This window comes from Cucurbita pepo, chromosome LG05 (genome assembly GCF_002806865.2).
Source record: "Cucurbita pepo subsp. pepo cultivar mu-cu-16 chromosome LG05, ASM280686v2, whole genome shotgun sequence".
Taxonomy (NCBI): Eukaryota; Viridiplantae; Streptophyta; class Magnoliopsida; order Cucurbitales; family Cucurbitaceae; genus Cucurbita; species Cucurbita pepo.
Window position 1 is genome coordinate 2,556,460 of NC_036642.1, and position 18,044 is coordinate 2,574,503.

Below are 18,044 nucleotides of genomic sequence, written 5' to 3' on the forward strand. Positions count from 1 at the left end.
TTTTTTTTTTTTTTTTTTTTTGTAAAAAAATTCTTTTCGGTTGATTAAAAATATATATTTTATGTTAATCGAATTATGCTCATCTTTTCCTTTCTCTCTCTTTGTCTTTTACCTTGTGAAATAGTGAAATGAAAGAATAAATACAGAATAGAGGAAAAGCTGAATAAGTAGGGAGAGGATCAAGATCAGAGCTAAGATTCCGAGTTTACAAAAAAGGGACATCTGGGTCACAAAAATGTCAACCAACGACATACTAAAACCAAAACATAATCTTAACTAGAAAAAAAGGAAAAAAATTCCGTTTCACTTAGAAGTGATTGACATTGTAAGAACAGCAACGATACGCAACTACAAAGTCATAAACACGAAATGGAGTTCAAGGAAGTCTTGCATCATTTTATATAAGGCAACAAATAGAGTGGAAGGAAGGTCAATGGTGGCATAAAGAATGGCTGAGTGGCGTGCGGATTGGGGAAGACTAAGAGGCATTGACTTGACTTAGGGAGGCAGAGGCAGTTCAAATCACCTCATTTTGACGCTTGACCCAAAGCAGTGTAAGGAGAATAGGATATGTATTGCGCAGTCAAGACGGCTAAAGGATAGGATAGGTGAGAAAGAACAAGAAAAACGTGTAAAAGGGAAAGATAAAGAAATCAAAATCCCAGGTGGGAAGCAGGTAGACTGATTCCTTTGGGTTTGTGTTCAAATCCATGAAGAACATTGAATTGAACACTTCCACTGAAACTTCCACCTCTTTCCCACTACACCGTCTTTTTCTTCGCCATAACCCCCTCACCTCACCTCAATCCCTCCTTTATAACCCACTTTCGGTTCCCCGATCTTCCAAGCCCAAAATGTTAATCCAGCATCTCTCTTCCCCCATCCATGTCCGCGAGGTCTGGGACTTCAATCTCCACCACGAATTCCGTCTCATCAACCGCCTTGTTGATCGCTACCCTTTCATTTCCATGGACACTGAGTTTCCCGGCGTCGTCGTCCGCCCTGCCTTCCACCCATCTCGCCCCTCCGATCATTACCTTCTCCTCAAGTCCAACGTCGACGCTCTCAACCTAATCCAAGTCGGTCTCACCCTCTCCGACGCCGACGGCAACCTTCCTACTCTCGGTACCGACAAGAGATTCATTTGGGAGTTCAATTTCAGGGATTTTGACGTTACCCGTGACCTCCACGCGCCTGATTCCATCGACCTCTTGAAACGCCAGGGCATCGACTTCGAACGCAACAGAGCTCACGGGGTTGACTCGGCACGATTCTCCGAGTTGCTCATGTCATCCGGTCTGCTCTGTAATCCCTCTGTCAGTTGGGTCACCTTCCATAGTGCCTATGACTTTGGCTACTTGGTCAAGATCCTCACTCGCCGGAAGCTTCCTAGCCGCCTCGACGAGTTCTTGAAGATTCTCAAGGCTTTCTTTGGGAACAAGGTTTATGATGTCAAGCACATGATGCGGTTCTGTGATAGCCTCTACGGCGGGTTGGAGCGTGTGGCTAAGACTCTAGCGGTGGACAGGGCGGTGGGAAAGTGCCACCAGGCTGGTTCTGATAGCCTGCTAACATGGCATGCCTTTCAGAAGATGAGGGATGTGTACTTTGGAAAGGATGGGCCGGAGAAGCACGCCGGCGTTTTGTACGGATTAGAAGTATATTGAAACAAGAACATATATAAATAAGAATTCAATTCATTATTATATTATGATTCTGTTCAAACTAATTCACAGCAACCCAAAGCATAACAGGATAGTTTTTTATCATAAATATTTGAATCATCCTAAATCTAAGCATAAAAATGTAGAGCAGTTCAAGGAAGATTACCAAATTTAGCTAAGCTTTACCTGTTCCAGGCTTCAACCAAATGTCTGGCTTATACCGATGAGTTTCAGTATCCATTCTTTTGAATCATAGCTAATGATTCCGGCTTTGTGCTCTGTTGAAAAAGCAGTTTAAGACTGGAAACTTTACACCAAATGACCTGCAGAGCTAATCAATTGAAAATTAGACCATTTCTCAAACTTAGGAACTGAAATGATCCATTAAAAAGTATATGTAGATACCAGAAACTGGAAATATAATTCAACTCGTGAGGTGGGGGGTTACAGCTTTGCACATGAGACGTGTGAACTGTGACTTAAATGAATGTCCTGGTATTCTTACCATGAAACAAAGAATTGTACAATATGAAAATGACTTATTTACTATACATTTCTAATACTAAACTGTACACAGGCGCCCTTCCCATCGGTTTCCACTCTAGCATTTGGGTAGAGGAGCTTCTCCAGGATCCGAGATCATAGGTTCCAGTTCCTGCACCATAAGGAAGGATCGCGAGGATCATACATCATACAAGTTCTTGCTTGGTCGTAGCATCGATCATCGGATTTATCTCAATGAATCCTCTTTACAGTTTTAACTGCTAGAAGGATTAGCAGAAGGCGCATCAGGTGAATTATTGGAAGGTGGATTCTGGGCTTGGGGTGTGCTGACATTATCAATACTGTAATCTTCATGAAATGTACTCAGCTCATTCCACTCAACGCCAGCTACATGAGGGTCAAGGTATGCAGTATCACTTGATATTATAAGGGAAAAAGTTGGATGGATTTAAATTGAGAGGATACGTTCAGTTCTCCACATGTCAGTGATGCTAACATCAGCATCAGACAAGAGCCAGTAATCAGCATCACTCTGTGTAAAAAACAAAGAAATCAGATGTTTGCCAACATTATTATTGTGTCCTAAAAAAAAGCATTCTAATTTATAAATAAACTATATAATGAACGCAAAACATTCATCCCCTCGGCTAAATAATGGATGACAATTGACGAAAACAGCTCACTCTGACCATCAAATAATTCCTGGTTTCATAACTAAACTACCCTACTCCCATCTGAAATGCTTCATTTCATTACTTCGCTCCAGAAAATATTATAGAAAAACTAATTTGTTGTTGCTAGAATTATTCATTTCTGTTGTCTACATCTGCTAGAATCTAGACTCACTTCAACTGATGGAACACTTTTCATGCTTTCATACACAAAAGTCCTCTCAAATGGAACCAACCAATTCTTTGAAACTAACGTGTTGCTTGTGCTTTTATTTTGTCCTTTATCCCAATCAACCAACTTTTGTTTATAGGTAAGGTGTACTAACCCTCTTCCTTTCCTTGCCCCCAATCATTTTCTTGAAAAATTAGACTTACATCTACCGCCGAGGGAACAATTTTCATAATTCCACCCACGAAGTCCTGCGAAGCATTTAGATCAGAGCACATTCTATTTACATCTTGCTCCCGTGTTTCAACTTCCTTTCCCCTGGTATCATCCGTTACTAGCGTTGCTGCAGGTGTTTCATTAAACCCAGAACTTGACGGCAAGCTTGGGGACACTTCCACACCATTTATCTCCTCAAACTTCTCTTCAAACTGACTGCAAAATGAAAATGGAGCGCATATAGTTTTAGGTGTAGTAGGAAAATGGGGAGGATATTGGTAGTAGGAAAAGGGAATATTGTGAATAATAGGCAATTCCAATTCCTAGTACTGTTTCATTAATATGGCCATAGATGGTGGTATATATTTCAGCACAGATTACAGAGTCAAACATTCCTCAACAACAAAAAGAAACGTTACCTGACAAGGTAAACATCAATGGGGCCCATGGTGCTTCTGAGGACTATCCTATACCTCCTTTGGGGGTAGTCAACAGCCTGATAGATGATCGGAAAGGTGAGTGGAAGATAAGCTATATAAGTAGGTACCTTTTCCAAAAATCTTCTACGATTAAATTACCTCATCAGGATCTGGAACTTCTAAAGTGGTTCCATGGGGAGCCTTAATAGCTATAAGAGTTTCATTCTGGTAGATGCAAAATATAGACACAACAGTTCAAAACGGAGCTACATTTAATATTTGTAAATCCAAATTCTTTGCCTATCACTTCCGTCTGGGATAAACTAACCTGGAAACACGGCAACTCCTTGATGTCTTCCTCGGTTACAAATAACCACCTAACAATTAGATAAATTATACAACTTTTAAATTCCCATCTTTATTACAAAAAAAAGTAATAATAACGTTTAGGAGGTGAATATTGGTGAAAACAATTGCCTTTGGTTGTTCTCCTCTTCACTGAGGTCTCTTAATCTTTCCTGCATCTCTCTGCAATTATTAAAAGCCTCTGAATGACAATAGGGGCACAAAATTTTCAATTTCAAGACTGAATTAAGGATTAGTTAACAACCTTATTTGTTCATCTAATCCATTCTCCTCCATGGAAAGGTTCTCTACTTCCGCCTGCACATGTAACTATGATTGAGGCTTAATCTGGTAGCTTGAAATTAAAATGTGAAAGTATTAGCTAGGAAACAAAAATTTTCATCAAAGAGAAACTTACCAACGTCAAGAATAAGATTGAGATAGAATGTGAACTGAAGGGCATAAATGGACTCACTCGACAGAATATGTACACAGTGGTCATCATGTTAATAAAAAATAATATGGTCGACAAATCAGCACAGCCCCAAGTGATGTCGAAAGATTAAAAAGTAAACAACAATGACACGGACATGTAAATGCAATCAAATTACTTGCTTTCTTGCAAATTTCATGCAATTCCACCCAACAAACGCAATTTTGTTCCTTTTGATAGAATACAAGTCTAATCATATTGAGATCAAAGAGTAGCAGCACAAACGAAGGACATAGTCAAAATGTTCGGTTTTTGCATACCTGTAGACCAGCATAGTTGTCATCAACATCCCCTGATCTTGAGACGTCAAGCCCCCTAATTAATCAGTTACTCAAGTAATAAGTAGCTTCACAGGAAAGACAATACTACTTAATAATGAGCCATGAACCTCCAAAGAATGTATGGCATAATACATACTTCCACTGAATTCTGTTCTTAAGCTTCTTTTCTATGAGACCAATTCCTTCAAGGACATTTGTTATGTCATATATTCGTCTTTTTTGTACCTAAAAGCACAAAATGTCAACTAATGGAACTTCACAATAAAAGCCTATAATGTTCTAGAAGTACAGTTACCTCCAACGTGTCGGCTGCTTTATTTAGATCAAGAATACCATCTTCCGCTTGTTTGATCAGATTAATAAACTTCTTTGTCAAGAGACCTACATGAAAATTACTAAAATTAGGAATGTACGCTAGTAGGAAACATAAGACAGTTCCAACAAAGTCACCAGAATTAACAAGTTACCAAGAGAACTATCATAACGGCATGGACCAACTGGAGTAAGATTGTTTGCATAAGGTGAACCTGAAACTTAGACATTTTCTCATTAATGTGCTAGCTTTGTGAAACAAAAAGGGGGAAGAAGTTGAAATTTTTTCTAACCAACTAATTATGTATTTTCACTAGCGAAAGAGGTTTCACTTTCCTCACTCAACAAGAATGGGAGAAGGTATTTCATATATGGCAATTATTTTGACTCAAAACCAAGGGTACCAACATGTATGATATACTACTAACCAACATTTGACATGGGAGTCTGTGGCCCTGATCTACTGCATTTGGTTAGCCTTGATTTGTTTCCCTTTCCTCCTTTTACAGATACAGGTGTTTGATGGGAACTGTTAACTACTTCAGTAAATCTAGGACCAGCTGCTCTATCAGTTGACTCAGCTTCATAATCTGCTGCCTCACTCTTCCGCTTCAATTGCTGATAGACAGGATCCAATATTTCAAACAAACTTAGCAACATGTGCAACAAATGATTGTATCAATTACATAAACTAAGAAGGCTAATTTAATAAAGAAAATGATTATTATCAGAGAGCTATATTAATAAAGAAAATCTGCTGCCTTTCAAACTGGGGAAAGAAAGTTATTTGGTTAATTACTTTCAAGACCAGAAAGACAATAATACAGCTCCTACCACACAGACCATAAGTCTAGAAAGTTAATTCTTGTGATATATATTGGATAGAATCTCACTCTCAGTTGTTCCATTAAGATTTGATGGAGGTATGTCAGATGCAAGTTGTTATACTGCTAAGCCTAAACTAATTCCTATCTAAGCAAGTCGTCTAAAAAAAAAAAGATAAATATCCATGGCATCCATTGAATCCAAAGCATGTGGGCTTTTATCAACCAGCGGCACACCTTCCTTCATAATCTTAGGCTCCATAACTGCTTGCAAGCTTTAATAATTCATGGTCCAGTTTCCTCGTAGGTTATAGCACATCCTCCAACCAAAACCCAGACAAACCTTTCAAACAAATGACATCCAAAGATTTTGATAAGAGCGCTCTCCAAGTGGTGTTAGATCAAGGGAAGAAATGATTTACTAAATGTTTTAGTTCGAGTAGCCAAGAGGAAGCTTTTAAACAAATGAAAACCCAAAGATCCACAAGAGCACTATTTAAATCTTGACAATCTCTCCTCCTCTCAAGTCATCAAAGACTAGCTAAGAAAGTATGGGCAGAAAATATCTTAGACTTATCTCTAAATGGATGATCAATAAGCAATAAAATCTTCAACAATGTATTGGAGGATCATTTGTAGCTGAGCTCAGTAATGATTATTTAGGTCATGCTGAGAGTACCGTTTCTTTGAAATGTAAGAACCTAATGAATGAGAATGATCAGGGTTGAGGCATGCAAAAAGTCCTCCAATAGCGGTTTTTACATGACCAACCCTTCCATAAGAACTTTTTGTAGATGTTCAGAAAAATCATAATATCAAAACTATCCCAATTTGCAACAATAATAAAACACTTTCAAAATGTCATCCCATATTTGTCATTCAACCCGTTAATACCACTACCTATCTAGTTTACTACTAAGGTTATATTTGGTAAAATGACAAATGTTAAAAAAAGAAAATTGGACCGCCATGGGCGCATAAAAATATAAAGGAACATTGAGAACAATGTCTTTAAAAAGGGCACATACCACAATTCTTTCAATAATTAGTCCTGATTTCCCCTCCTTTCTATTCACGCAAATATCAAAGTTGAAACATCTTTCTCAAATACTATAGGATTGTTCGGAAAACTAGTTTGAGACAGTTTTCTGATTTTGTTTTCAAAACCATTTTTTGACAACTGTGATCGAGGTACTAGCAAAAGTAGCACAACAGATCAGACAGATTCATGATTTTGAAACAAATAACTTATTCAGGGAATGGATCATTTGGAAGAACACGCTAAAAGAAAGCACAAGATAAACTTTTTAAAGCAGTCATAAAAAAAATTAACATGTCTATACAAAGAAAAAAAAAACTAAGAAACAAAAAACCTACTTTTCAAAACAATTTTAAAACAACCTCTAAATATTCTTCAGATTCAAAATCTTGAGAAAGACGAAGAATATCCCTAGACATAAAGGGGGAGAAGGGGCAAAAAACCAAGAGAAAAATAAATAAGAGTTGAAAAGATAATCATAAACATCACATTGAAAGATTTCACAGAAATTATTAGGATGTGTTTGTCTGTTCTGTTCTCCTAGGCCAATTCTCTATTATGTTCTCATTAGCTCATTTTTCTTTGATTTTGATAGTTTGTTTTCCATCTTTTCACTTAGAATATGGGAGAGTGTTACTGCCATCTTGGAAATGTCCTTCATGTGTTAAACTCTTCTAGTACCATCGTGACTCAGAACGTCCAAGATCCACCCTGATTTCGTTTCCATTTGGTTGTCTTGGTGGATTTCCCTCAGAGTTTTCATTTACTGACAAAAAGTTGCAAGGATGTGCCAAAGCAGTAAGATTATACTTGAATTAATTATCTGAAAAGAAAATTGTCAATAAACATGGAGGGTGGTTCATTTTTGTCCACACTTGAGAGATTTTAGAAATAAGTTTGACGTGAAACAAAGGTTGAAGAAACAAATTATTTACAAGGTAAAAAAATTCAAGGACCTCACGATGGAATCATTAAAAAACGACAATAAACCTCAACTGAAAAATCTAGTTCAGTAAAAAAAAATACTGAATAGATAAAACACCATTCATCATTTTTTATTAGCGTGTAGTAGCTTGAGATATCCATGTATTCAAACAATGCACATCCCTAGCATTCCACGAATGTCTAGATCTAGATAATGAAATCAAGATAACATGTATGAAAAGTATTCTTGAAAGAATACACCATTACGAGCACAAGAGTACGGGGTATTCAAACCATGCATAACAGCAATTAAATTAACTTCTCAGAATAATTGTATATAACATATGATAGTAGCCTAAAAATACAAAGATTATGAACTGGGGGGTTTCAAAGATGATCAAAGATGTGGCCCTTTAAAGAATTGGAGCACCTACAACCAATAAAAGTGGAATGCCTTTCCTGCTGACTTATTCAACCACTGATCTAGAATCATTTTGGTTATACCCGAGATTGAATATGTCAACTCACAATAATACTACATGAATAGATCAAACCAGCTAACAAACCCCTTGAGGTAGTTGTCTTCCACTATCATTTGTATATATCAGGCATAGATAATGTACTATAATAATAATTGAGAACTTACTATCGAACAAACACATCCTTCACTATACCTTTAACATTCTTTTTCTAGAAAAATAATCATGAAACCTATTTCACAAGTATCATCTATCTGCAGTAAGGACCAGAGTTCTGACTTTGTAGCTACCAACTCTTTATTTACCCATCCATAGAACGTAAATTATCTATATCCCTCGCATTACACCTGATTTGATCAAAAGGACCAAGTGCAATATATTGAAAAGTAGTTAGCCAGTGAAAATTAATAAATTCTGAGAGAGAATAAGTTATAGTGACCAACAAGTGCACTGGTCAAGAATGGAAGGAGACTGAAATACTCGATACACTTAACTAAGTACAGAAGAAAGACACGAATTGAAGGTGATAACATCATAATTCATTAACTAAAGTAACACCAAAATTGAGCTAAAATTCATGTTCTTTTCGGCGCAGTATTCAAAAGGCACAGTCTCAAGCTCTCAGTATGACGAAATCAGTGAAACTAACTATTTTCACTAATCTCACCTACTTCCATTCCTGATAAGCCGTAAAGACCTACTAACCAGACAGATTTGGATTTGAGACTATAATCACAAACAGAAACTCATAGAATAATACTGAGAGTGAAGAGCGATATATAATTAACCAACAAAAACATGCAAGTAAAAGAAACAGACCGGAGATTTGACTACGATAGAGTCAAGTTGTTGATCGACGAGTGGAGAGTCGAGGGCAAAGCGGTGATAGTCCCCAGGAGATGCAAATGGTGGTTTGATAGAAGAGAAAGGGAGGTGGCGTTTAAGAGAGAGCATGATCTGCTCCGGCGGGTGGCCAGAGGAGTTGGGAGCTGGAGAACCCGACATGGAGCAGCGTTGAAGAGACGGAGAGGCCAAGATCCAGTGAGCTCCTTGAGTGTTGCGAATTGGGGGAAATCGATGGAAATCGAAGAAGAATTTGAAGAAGGTAAGGGAAGAGATCTGTGATGGTGTTTGGATGCTGAGAAAATGGAGGAAAGCGGGAGAGATTCAGAGAGCAAAGGAGAAGGGAAAAGGGAGAAGGTTGAAAGGAAGGAGGGAACACTTGGTTCGTTCGGATATAGATGTGGAGGGAAGCGCTTATTAAATTAAATAAATAAATAAATAAATACACAAAATTATTATTTTAATTTAATTTAATTTAATTTAATTTGTGGAGTTTGTCTCTAATTTCAATTTATCAAAATTAATTTTAAGGGTAAACCGCAGCCGGGTTGACATTTAGGAATAAAGGTAAACGAAAGAAACGTTCGAATCGGCGATGCGCGCCTTTTGTTGAGCAAATCGAGTGGCGATTATTTGGCGCGTAACGTAACGCCTCCCCTTCACCCAATATTACTCGTGGTCGTTGCATTCTACTCTACGGTCGTGTGGCCCAACCAAAATTGGGCCTGGATTGTGGGCTTTTTATATTTAATTGGGCCATCACTTCCAAGCCCAAATTTAAAAGGAGCCCACGTGAAAAGATCTGGATCATCCTAACTCACATCCAACCGTCCATTCAAGCCCATCAACCCTAAACCACAACTACAAGACCAAATTAAGGATGTTTAAGTGACCGATAACTCAATCAATTCGAGCTACTAACTAAAAATTTAGGTCGGGTTAGATTTTTTTTTGTGGGGTCAATCCGACTCGTCTAAAATTTTGTGTTGGTTTGGAATTTTTCATTACTCCATCTGAATTCATGCACATCTCTACGGTTCTAAAATTATTATAAAAGTTAAGAATATTTGACGTTTGTAATAGATGTTAGTGATATATTCTGAACTTTGAATATTCACGGCATATCGTATGGATTCTTTTCTTCTACATTTGAATATTCTTGACAACAAAAAAGGAGAGATTCTAGAAACTAGGACAGACCCAACAACCAACAAAACGAAAACACCACGTCGAGGAGACGGTGGGAGGGAGGCAGACGACACTCNATACTCACCTTAGCTATAGCCCTAGCTAGATTGGTGATATGAACAGTGACGTGAATGGATGTTGCATGGTGCATTTTTCAGTGTACGAATTAAAACAGAAAGACATTGTTTTAAACTTTTACTATTTGAGTTTGCCCATTAAACTAAGTTAATTTATCGACGATTTCTTTCATTTTTAACATGATCATATATCTTATACGAGCACCTGGCATTAAATAACATTAATCGATAAAACAACACTTTAAAATTTATTTCAAACACGTTCGAAGTTAAATATCAGTACTATGATCAAAACGGGTATCCATTTAGGTCGGGTTAGATTTTTTTTTGTGGGGTCAATCCGACCCGTCTAAAATTTTGTGTTGGTTTGGAATTTTTCATTACTCCATCTGAATTCATGCACGTCTCTACGGTTCCAAAATTATTATAAAAGTTAAGAATATTTGACGTTTGTAATAAATGGTAGTGATATATTCTGAACTTTGAATATTCACGAGATATCGTATGGATTCTTTTCTTCTACATTTGAATATTCTTGAAATGGAGGAAAGCGGGAGAGATTCAGAGAGCAAAGGAGAAGGGAAAAGGGAGAAGGTTGAAAGGAAGGAGGGAACACTTGGTTCGTTCGGATATAGATGTGGAGGGAAGCGCTTATTAAATTAAATAAATAAATAAATAAATACACAAAATTATTATTTTAATTTAATTTAATTTAATTTAATTTGTGGAGTTTGTCTCTAATTTCAATTTATCAAAATTAATTTTAAGGGTAAACCGCAGCCGGGTTGACATTTAGGAATAAAGGTAAACGAAAGAAACGTTCGAATCGGCGATGCGCGCCTTTTGTTGAGCAAATCGAGTGGCGATTATTTGGCGCGTAACGTAACGCCTCCCCTTCACCCAATATTACTCGTGGTCGTTGCATTCTACTCTACGGTCGTGTGGCCCAACCAAAATTGGGCCTGGATTGTGGGCTTTTTATATTTAATTGGGCCATCACTTCCAAGCCCAAATTTAAAAGGAGCCCACGTGAAAAGATCTGGATCATCCTAACTCACATCCAACCGTCCATTCAAGCCCATCAACCCTAAACCACAACTACAAGACCAAATTAAGGATGTTTAAGTGACCGATAACTCAATCAATTCGAGCTACTAACTAAAAATTTAGGTCGGGTTAGATTTTTTTTTGTGGGGTCAATCCGACTCGTCTAAAATTTTGTGTTGGTTTGGAATTTTTCATTACTCCATCTGAATTCATGCACATCTCTACGGTTCTAAAATTATTATAAAAGTTAAGAATATTTGACGTTTGTAATAGATGTTAGTGATATATTCTGAACTTTGAATATTCACGGCATATCGTATGGATTCTTTTCTTCTACATTTGAATATTCTTGACAACAAAAAAGGAGAGATTCTAGAAACTAGGACAGACCCAACAACCAACAAAACGAAAACACCACGTCGAGGAGACGGTGGGAGGGAGGCAGACGACACTCAATACTCACCTTAGCTATAGCCCGTAGCTAGATTGGTGATATGAATAGTGACGTAAATGGATGTTGGATGGTGCATTTTTCAGTGTACGAATTAGAACGGAAAGACATTGTTTTAAACTTTTACTATTTGAGTTTGCCCATTAGACTAAGTTAATTTATCGACAATTTCTTTTACTTTTAACATGATCATATATCTTATACGAGCACCTGGCATTAAATAACATTAATCGATAAAACAACACTTGAAAATTTATTTCAAACACATTCGAAGTTAAATATCAGTACTATGATCAAAACGGGTATCCGATAACCCACTTGATGATCCCTCTTACAACTTCAATAAATTAATGACACGAAAATTATCAGAAGACACAAATTTGTTGCAAATTTTTTAAAAGAAGGTCAAACTTCAACATGGCAGCTCTGAACGATCTGAAACTTCATGGCGGAGCCAAGAGCGATGGCATGATGATCAGCGTTACCAAATTTAATAAACGCCGGGCAGTTAACATTCAAATGATACCTGCCCGAAATCCACGTGCCCACCTTCCACTTAACCTGCCCGTCCATTTTAACATCAAACAAAACTGCCCCAACGTTTTTATCCTGCTGTAACGACACGGCGACGTCAGGGGCGACGGGGACGGCGTCGCCGGAGAGAAAAGGGGACCAAACGACGATGTCACGGTGGCCTTGGTAAGTGGAAGGCAAGAGTGTGGGAAGGGTGAGTTGCTGGCCGCGGTAAGCGCCATAAACGTCCATTTGGAGGTAGTAAACGCCAATGCGGTCGTTGGGGTTGCGCGAGGAGATTGTGACTTGCATACTCAAAGACAAGAGATTTGGGGAGGTGGAGGCGTTGAGGCTAAAAACGGTGACGTCTTGGAGGATGAAATGGGGTTTGGAGGGGCGGAGAACTGCCCATATGATGAAGATTACAATGCCCACGATGATGGTCAAGGCGAGGAGGACGGCGGCGAGGCGGCGGAGGAATTGTTGGTAGTGGTCGTGGTGGTGGCCGCAGTCCTTGTCCTTGGCGCTCATTTTAGGAAATGGGTAGTAAAGCAGGGGAAAAAAGAGGATTAGGGAGTTAATAACTAGGTAAATACAGAGGATAAATACAANTGAAAGTCTCGGCTAATTTAGGGAACGATCATATGAGTTTATAATCAAGGAATACTCTCGAGCTTATGCTCAAAGTGGACAATATCTTACTATTATGGAGAGTCATGATTCCTAGCATGGTATGAGAGTCATGCCCTAAACTTAGTCGTGCTAATAGATGGGTAAATCCTCAAATATCGAACAAATGACTCCAAAAGAAAGGATATGGAGAGTCATGATTCCTAGCATGGTATGAGAGTCATGTCCTAAACTTAGTCGTGCTAATAGATGGGTAAATCCTCAAATATCGAACAAATGACTCCAAAAGAAAGGAGGTGTTGAATGATGAAAGTCCGACATCGACTAATTTAGAGAACGATCACAAAGTGGACAATATATTCCTAACAATAATAAGTGGAATAAAGTGTGGTAAAAAGATAAGAACTCTTCACCACCAAACAGATTCCAAAGTAAAAAAAGGGGACTCAAAAAATATATATGTACAAACATAAAAAAGCAAGAAAAGAATCTTATTTTTCTTTTAATCCCGACACGAGCCCCCTACATTCCCCGTGGGAACCCCTCGCCCGATCCCTACAAAAAAAAATATTGGAAATTTTTGTGGAGAAGAATAATGAAATGGGTGACAGAAATTTTCTCCGAACGTACTGATCGACATTAATATTTTAGTTTACAAAAGGGTCAAATATAGTTCAAATAGTTCAAATACGACGCTAAAAACGAGACCCCTTACTTGAAAGATACAGCAGGAATCAGATATGAGACATTTGTATGGTTGAAAGACATCAAATACTCCAAAATCTCACACGGGCTGTCCTTTGATAATGTAAATTTTAAGAGCAAATCTGTAGCATTCAACTTGTGGAACAAATATAGGCATGAATTTTAAGAGAGTTGTCCATTTCCTGCTGCAGAGGACCAACCTGTCATGGCTAGCACGCATTCCAAGGCCGGCTGAAGTATCCAATCATACAGTACACAGCCTTTCCGTAGCTTCCTATGTAGCATTTAGAATAAAACAACACCATATCACCATCATCAAATCCTCCAATTTGAATAATACAATTTGAATAATACAAACTACCAAACCATGGTTACCCGTAGGCAGTATGTAACGGCCCAGATCCACCGCTAGCAGCTAGCAGATATTGTTCTCTTTGGGCTTTCCCTTCCGAGCTTCCCCTCTAGGCTTTAAAACGCGTCTGCTAAGAGAAGGTTTCCACACCTTTATAAATGGTAATTTGTTCTCCTCCCCAACCAATGTGGGACATCACAATCCACCGCCCTTCGGGACCCAGCGTCCTCGCCGACACTCTTTCCTTCCTCCAATCGATGTGGGACCGCCCCCAAATCCACTTCCCTTTGGGGCCCAGCGTCCTTATTGACACAACGTTCGGTGTCTGGCTCTGATATCATTTATAACGGCCCAGATCCACCGTTAGCAAATATTGTCCTCTTTGGGCTTCCCCTCAAGGCTGTTGGGGGAAGGTTTCCACACCCTTCAAACCCACAGGTCCTAGGATCGAAACCTGGCTCTAATATTGTCCACTGGTTTTAAAACACGTCTGCTAGGGGAAAGTTGCCACACCCTTATAATTGGTGGTTTGTTCTCCTCCCCAACCAATGTGGGACATCACACAGTAACCTTCCAAGTCTATCGTTAGCACTTGAAAAAAGAAAAACACAAATAGGTCAATATTTGCTAGCGGTAGACTTCGATTGTTACAAATGGTATCAGAGCCAGATACCGAACGATGTGCTAGCGAGGACGCTAGACCCCAAGAGAGGTGGATTGTGAGATCTCACACCAGTTGAAGAGGAAAACGAAACATTTCTTATAAGCGTGTGGAAACCTCTCACTAGCAAACATGTTTTACAAGAAAGCTCGAAAGAGAAAGTCCAAATAGGACAATATCTACCCAAACTTGACCCAAGACTTAGACAGCAATGTAATGGATTCTAATGACTAGAATGATTAATTCAATCAATAAAGTCACGTCACTATTATGCTTGGCACCAGTGGCAAACACCACCATCCCTAAATTCTAACTCTAACTCCTGGGTTGTTTGAACAATCTATCACATCAGTAATCAACAAAAGAACAAAGACTGCCCTGTGCAAGAAAGTTATAACTGAAGCCTAAAAAACTCTTAGAGTTTTCTCAGCTATGGATGATCAGGAAGCATGAAGATTAAGAGGAGAGCATGGGAGGAAATTATATGGTCAAGGAAGCAAGTCAATAAGAGCATCAAGAATCAAGAAGTGTTCATAGAGAAATCACATTTCAAAGAAGAGAATCAAGGATGTAGATAACAAAACTAAGAAGAGAAATAACCTGTAAATCAATCATCTTTCAATGCTTCACTAAACCTTTCATGTGGGTAACTCGATCATATCTTGATTAGAAGGCAACACATTCAAGATGAGGCAGGTGGCAAGAAATTTATAGGGAGAAATGAGAGCTGCTAAAAATTGACCAAACCAACGATAGCTCGGTGTTGGCTCTTAGAACTGAAACCCAGACCTCATACCTGACAAACCAACCAACGCCAACTTCATTACCGAACATATCCACCCTCTGTGAGATCCCACATCGGTTGGAGAGAAGAACGAAACATTCTTTATAAGGGTGTGGAAACCTCTCCCTAACAGACGTGTTTTAAAAACTTGAGGGGAAGCCTGAAAGGGAAAGCCCAAAGAGGACAATATCTGCTAGCGGTGATCATGGGCTGTTACACCCTCCCTCTTATCTACCACCACTTGCACTTGCCCCAGCCTCTCCTCCCTCCTTCCAGCTGATCAGCTCACCCATTGCTCCAACACAAAACCAATTGTTCAGCCAACAAGTTGCTCCAACCAACTGAAATTGTTGGTTTGGACTTTCATCAAACCGAAGGCTCGTCTCAGCATCGCAACTAGCCTTGAGAGAAGAATGAACATAGGAGAATTATTATATCGGTAGGAAGCCTTGTCCTGGTACTCAGAAAAGATCCTCATCAGTAAGAATTTTGGTTTTAAGCAACAAATAAGAGGTACTCACCGAGTCAATGAAAAACATTGCAAAATTTGTTACTAAAGAACTGTACTAACTCAAAAAGATGAACCAAAGAAACCCAGAAACCAGTTCCAAATTTCCCAGCACGATCAGCTAAACGAACTCTTCGAGAACAAAGAACTAAACTATAGAAGATAATTGCTCCAATCATCTGATACCCCTAAGAACTTGTATGATTTAACCCACCACCAAAAAAAGCAACAAAATCAAGTCTTATGTAGACACTCAAAACAGGTAAGTAGATAACCATGTGGCCAATCAGTTCACAAACAATAAACTTGGAAGTGCACTAAAGGCTACAATATAAGCGGATTAACAACCACGATATGAACTGAATTGCATAAGCTAATTGGAATATAATCAAGCGAGAGACTACAAATTTGTATCCTGCCTGCATACACCAACAGATATTCTTCACTTTTTTACAGTTCCCTGAGCTCATGTTCTAAGATTGATAAATCACAATGTAAGAGGAAACCATTTACCTTATTCCAAAAGAAATCAACATCAGAATCAGACAGCAAAAATTGTATTATGAACTATACAACCTCTACTCACTCATAGCCTAAAAAGTTCATGTACATTTATGCCTACATGAATTCCTCTTTCTTTATAGAATCAAAACACTTCTAAACATGGGCTTAATTCGTATTAAGGCAAGTACCGATCTACTCATATGGCGACTCTGCAGCTCCTTGATTCACCCATCAACTTACCGGAAGTGCTGCTATTCGACGACGACAGGCCAACCGACAGGTCCTCGCACAGAACCCTGAGCAACCGCCTCCTGGCCCTCCACCAACCAGCTCGAAACCCGACCCGAGCGGATAGCCCCACATCGAATTTGACGGCCCCTCGTCGGCGGTCATCGTTAATTTCATTCACAGACGAGGCATCGATGTAGGCATTGAGTGAGGAGAAAGAGGCATTAACGACCGTGTGGGTTCTCTTATCCTGAATGAATGGAGGGACTCGGGTTTCGGAAAGGATCTGATTCTTGTAGAAAACGGTGGAGTCGACAAAGTCGTAAGAGATACTCATCTTCTTGTTAGGATTGAAGACGGAAAAACCAACGAACCAGGCGGCGGAGAGGGACTGAGAGGCAGCGGAGAAGTTGGTTACCTGAAAGGAATCGACGCGAAACTCAGGGAGTTGAGGGCGGAGAACGAGCCAGATAATGAAAAGAATGACGGCGGTGATGATGAAGATGACAATGATTCCAGCAATAATAGCTCGAAGAAAGGAGATACGAGCATTGTGATGGGTAGAATCGTAGGGGTTGGCGTAGTGAGAGGGATAGGAATAAGGAGGAGCAGCATAGGGATAAGCTTGACCGTGAGGCTGAGAATTGGAGGGCGGCGGGTTGCCGTTGGGGTAAGCCGGATAGCCGGTGACGGGTCTGGAAGAATCTGCCATGGCGGATCCGATCTTCTGCAGAGAGCAGAAGAGTGGGGATGAAGAACGTGAAAGAGGTTGAAGAAGATGAAGATGGAAGTGTAGTAATAGGGTTCGAAGGCTGTGGGAAGGGAAGCCTTAGCAATTAAGCCACAATTTCCTGCCTTTTTCCATTTTTATACCAAAAAGCTGCCACCACCGCTAAACACAGTCAACATAAAATACCATCATTTATTGTCAAATAAAGGTAAATGTCACTGTTTTTTCTTCATAAAAAAGTATATTAATATTCTCGAAGAAAATCGATGGACCAACCCTATTGTCTCCACCCTGTAGAAACTACGAGATCACCCCAAGGATGCCTTCGATATCCAGGGGTCGCGGATCGACCATAGAACCCTGTTGAACAAGTGGAACACATTAGCTGTCCGCTATCTAATTGGACAGTAAAGGTCGAAAAAGGGCAATCACTCATTCTTAAAACCAGCATTCTTAACATCAAAGAGGCGAGCGAAAAATGGG

The 18,044-nt window shown here is 39.2% G+C and overlaps 4 protein-coding genes and 1 long non-coding RNA gene across 6 annotated transcripts; 1 reads left to right on the plus strand and 4 right to left on the minus strand.

Moving 5' to 3' along the window:
- The first annotated feature begins 265 nt into the window (after positions 1–265).
- On the plus strand, positions 266–1,711 carry LOC111795826 (probable CCR4-associated factor 1 homolog 11). The gene has a single exon (XM_023678420.1). The coding sequence runs from the start codon at positions 711–713 to the stop codon at positions 1,665–1,667; it is 957 nt and encodes a 318-aa protein (XP_023534188.1). The 5' UTR covers positions 266–710; the 3' UTR covers positions 1,668–1,711.
- Positions 1,712–2,028: 317 nt separating this feature from the next.
- LOC111795825 (transcription factor E2FB-like) lies at positions 2,029–9,546 on the minus strand. Of its 2 annotated transcripts, none has more exons than XM_023678419.1 (14): positions 9,160–9,546; positions 5,503–5,692; positions 5,230–5,289; positions 5,058–5,143; positions 4,899–4,987; positions 4,742–4,796; positions 4,254–4,306; positions 4,121–4,171; positions 3,972–4,020; positions 3,803–3,868; positions 3,644–3,720; positions 3,215–3,440; positions 2,634–2,700; positions 2,029–2,555 (listed from the first exon to the last, which is right to left on the minus strand). In XM_023678419.1, the coding sequence occupies exons 1-14, from the start codon at positions 9,343–9,345 to the stop codon at positions 2,422–2,424; spliced, it is 1,389 nt and encodes a 462-aa protein (XP_023534187.1). In that variant the 5' UTR covers positions 9,346–9,546; the 3' UTR covers positions 2,029–2,421. The 2 variants fall into 2 exon arrangements, with proteins under 2 accessions (XP_023534187.1, XP_023534186.1); XM_023678418.1 differs by having other exon boundaries at positions 4,254–4,318.
- A 2,662-nt stretch (positions 9,547–12,208) lies between these two features.
- On the minus strand, positions 12,209–12,997 carry LOC111795808 (NDR1/HIN1-like protein 1). The gene has a single exon (XM_023678398.1). The coding sequence runs from the start codon at positions 12,988–12,990 to the stop codon at positions 12,352–12,354; it is 639 nt and encodes a 212-aa protein (XP_023534166.1). The 5' UTR covers positions 12,991–12,997; the 3' UTR covers positions 12,209–12,351.
- A 706-nt stretch (positions 12,998–13,703) lies between these two features.
- On the minus strand, positions 13,704–14,201 carry LOC111794930. Its single transcript, XR_002815148.1, has 2 exons — positions 14,170–14,201; positions 13,704–14,068 (listed from the first exon to the last, which is right to left on the minus strand). It is a non-coding gene; the product is annotated as an uncharacterized LOC111794930 (long non-coding RNA).
- Positions 14,202–16,461: 2,260 nt separating this feature from the next.
- LOC111794929 (NDR1/HIN1-like protein 2) lies at positions 16,462–17,880 on the minus strand. The gene has a single exon (XM_023677127.1). It carries the CDS (start codon positions 17,541–17,543, stop codon positions 16,800–16,802), a length of 744 nt encoding a protein of 247 aa, XP_023532895.1. The 5' UTR covers positions 17,544–17,880; the 3' UTR covers positions 16,462–16,799.
- Positions 17,881–18,044: the final 164 nt, after the last annotated feature.

What these genes read in the sequence shown, in the direction of transcription:
- LOC111795808 (XM_023678398.1), bottom strand. Translation starts at nt 12,990, where the DNA reads ATGAGCGCCAAGGACAAGGACTGCGGCCACCACCACGACCACTACCAA.
- LOC111795826 (XM_023678420.1), top strand. Translation starts at nt 711, where the DNA reads ATGAAGAACATTGAATTGAACACTTCCACTGAAACTTCCACCTCTTTC.
- LOC111795825 (XM_023678418.1), bottom strand. Translation starts at nt 9,345, where the DNA reads ATGTCGGGTTCTCCAGCTCCCAACTCCTCTGGCCACCCGCCGGAGCAG. An exon ending in GAAGAGGAGAACAACCAAAG is followed by an intron (nt 4,021 to 4,120) that starts GCAATTGTTTTC and finishes TCTAATTGTTAG; the next exon opens with GTGGTTATTTGTAACCGAGG. An exon ending in AGGAGTTGCCGTGTTTCCAG is followed by an intron (nt 3,869 to 3,971) that starts GTTAGTTTATCC and finishes TGCATCTACCAG; the next exon opens with AATGAAACTCTTATAGCTAT.
- LOC111794929 (XM_023677127.1), bottom strand. Translation starts at nt 17,543, where the DNA reads ATGGCAGATTCTTCCAGACCCGTCACCGGCTATCCGGCTTACCCCAAC.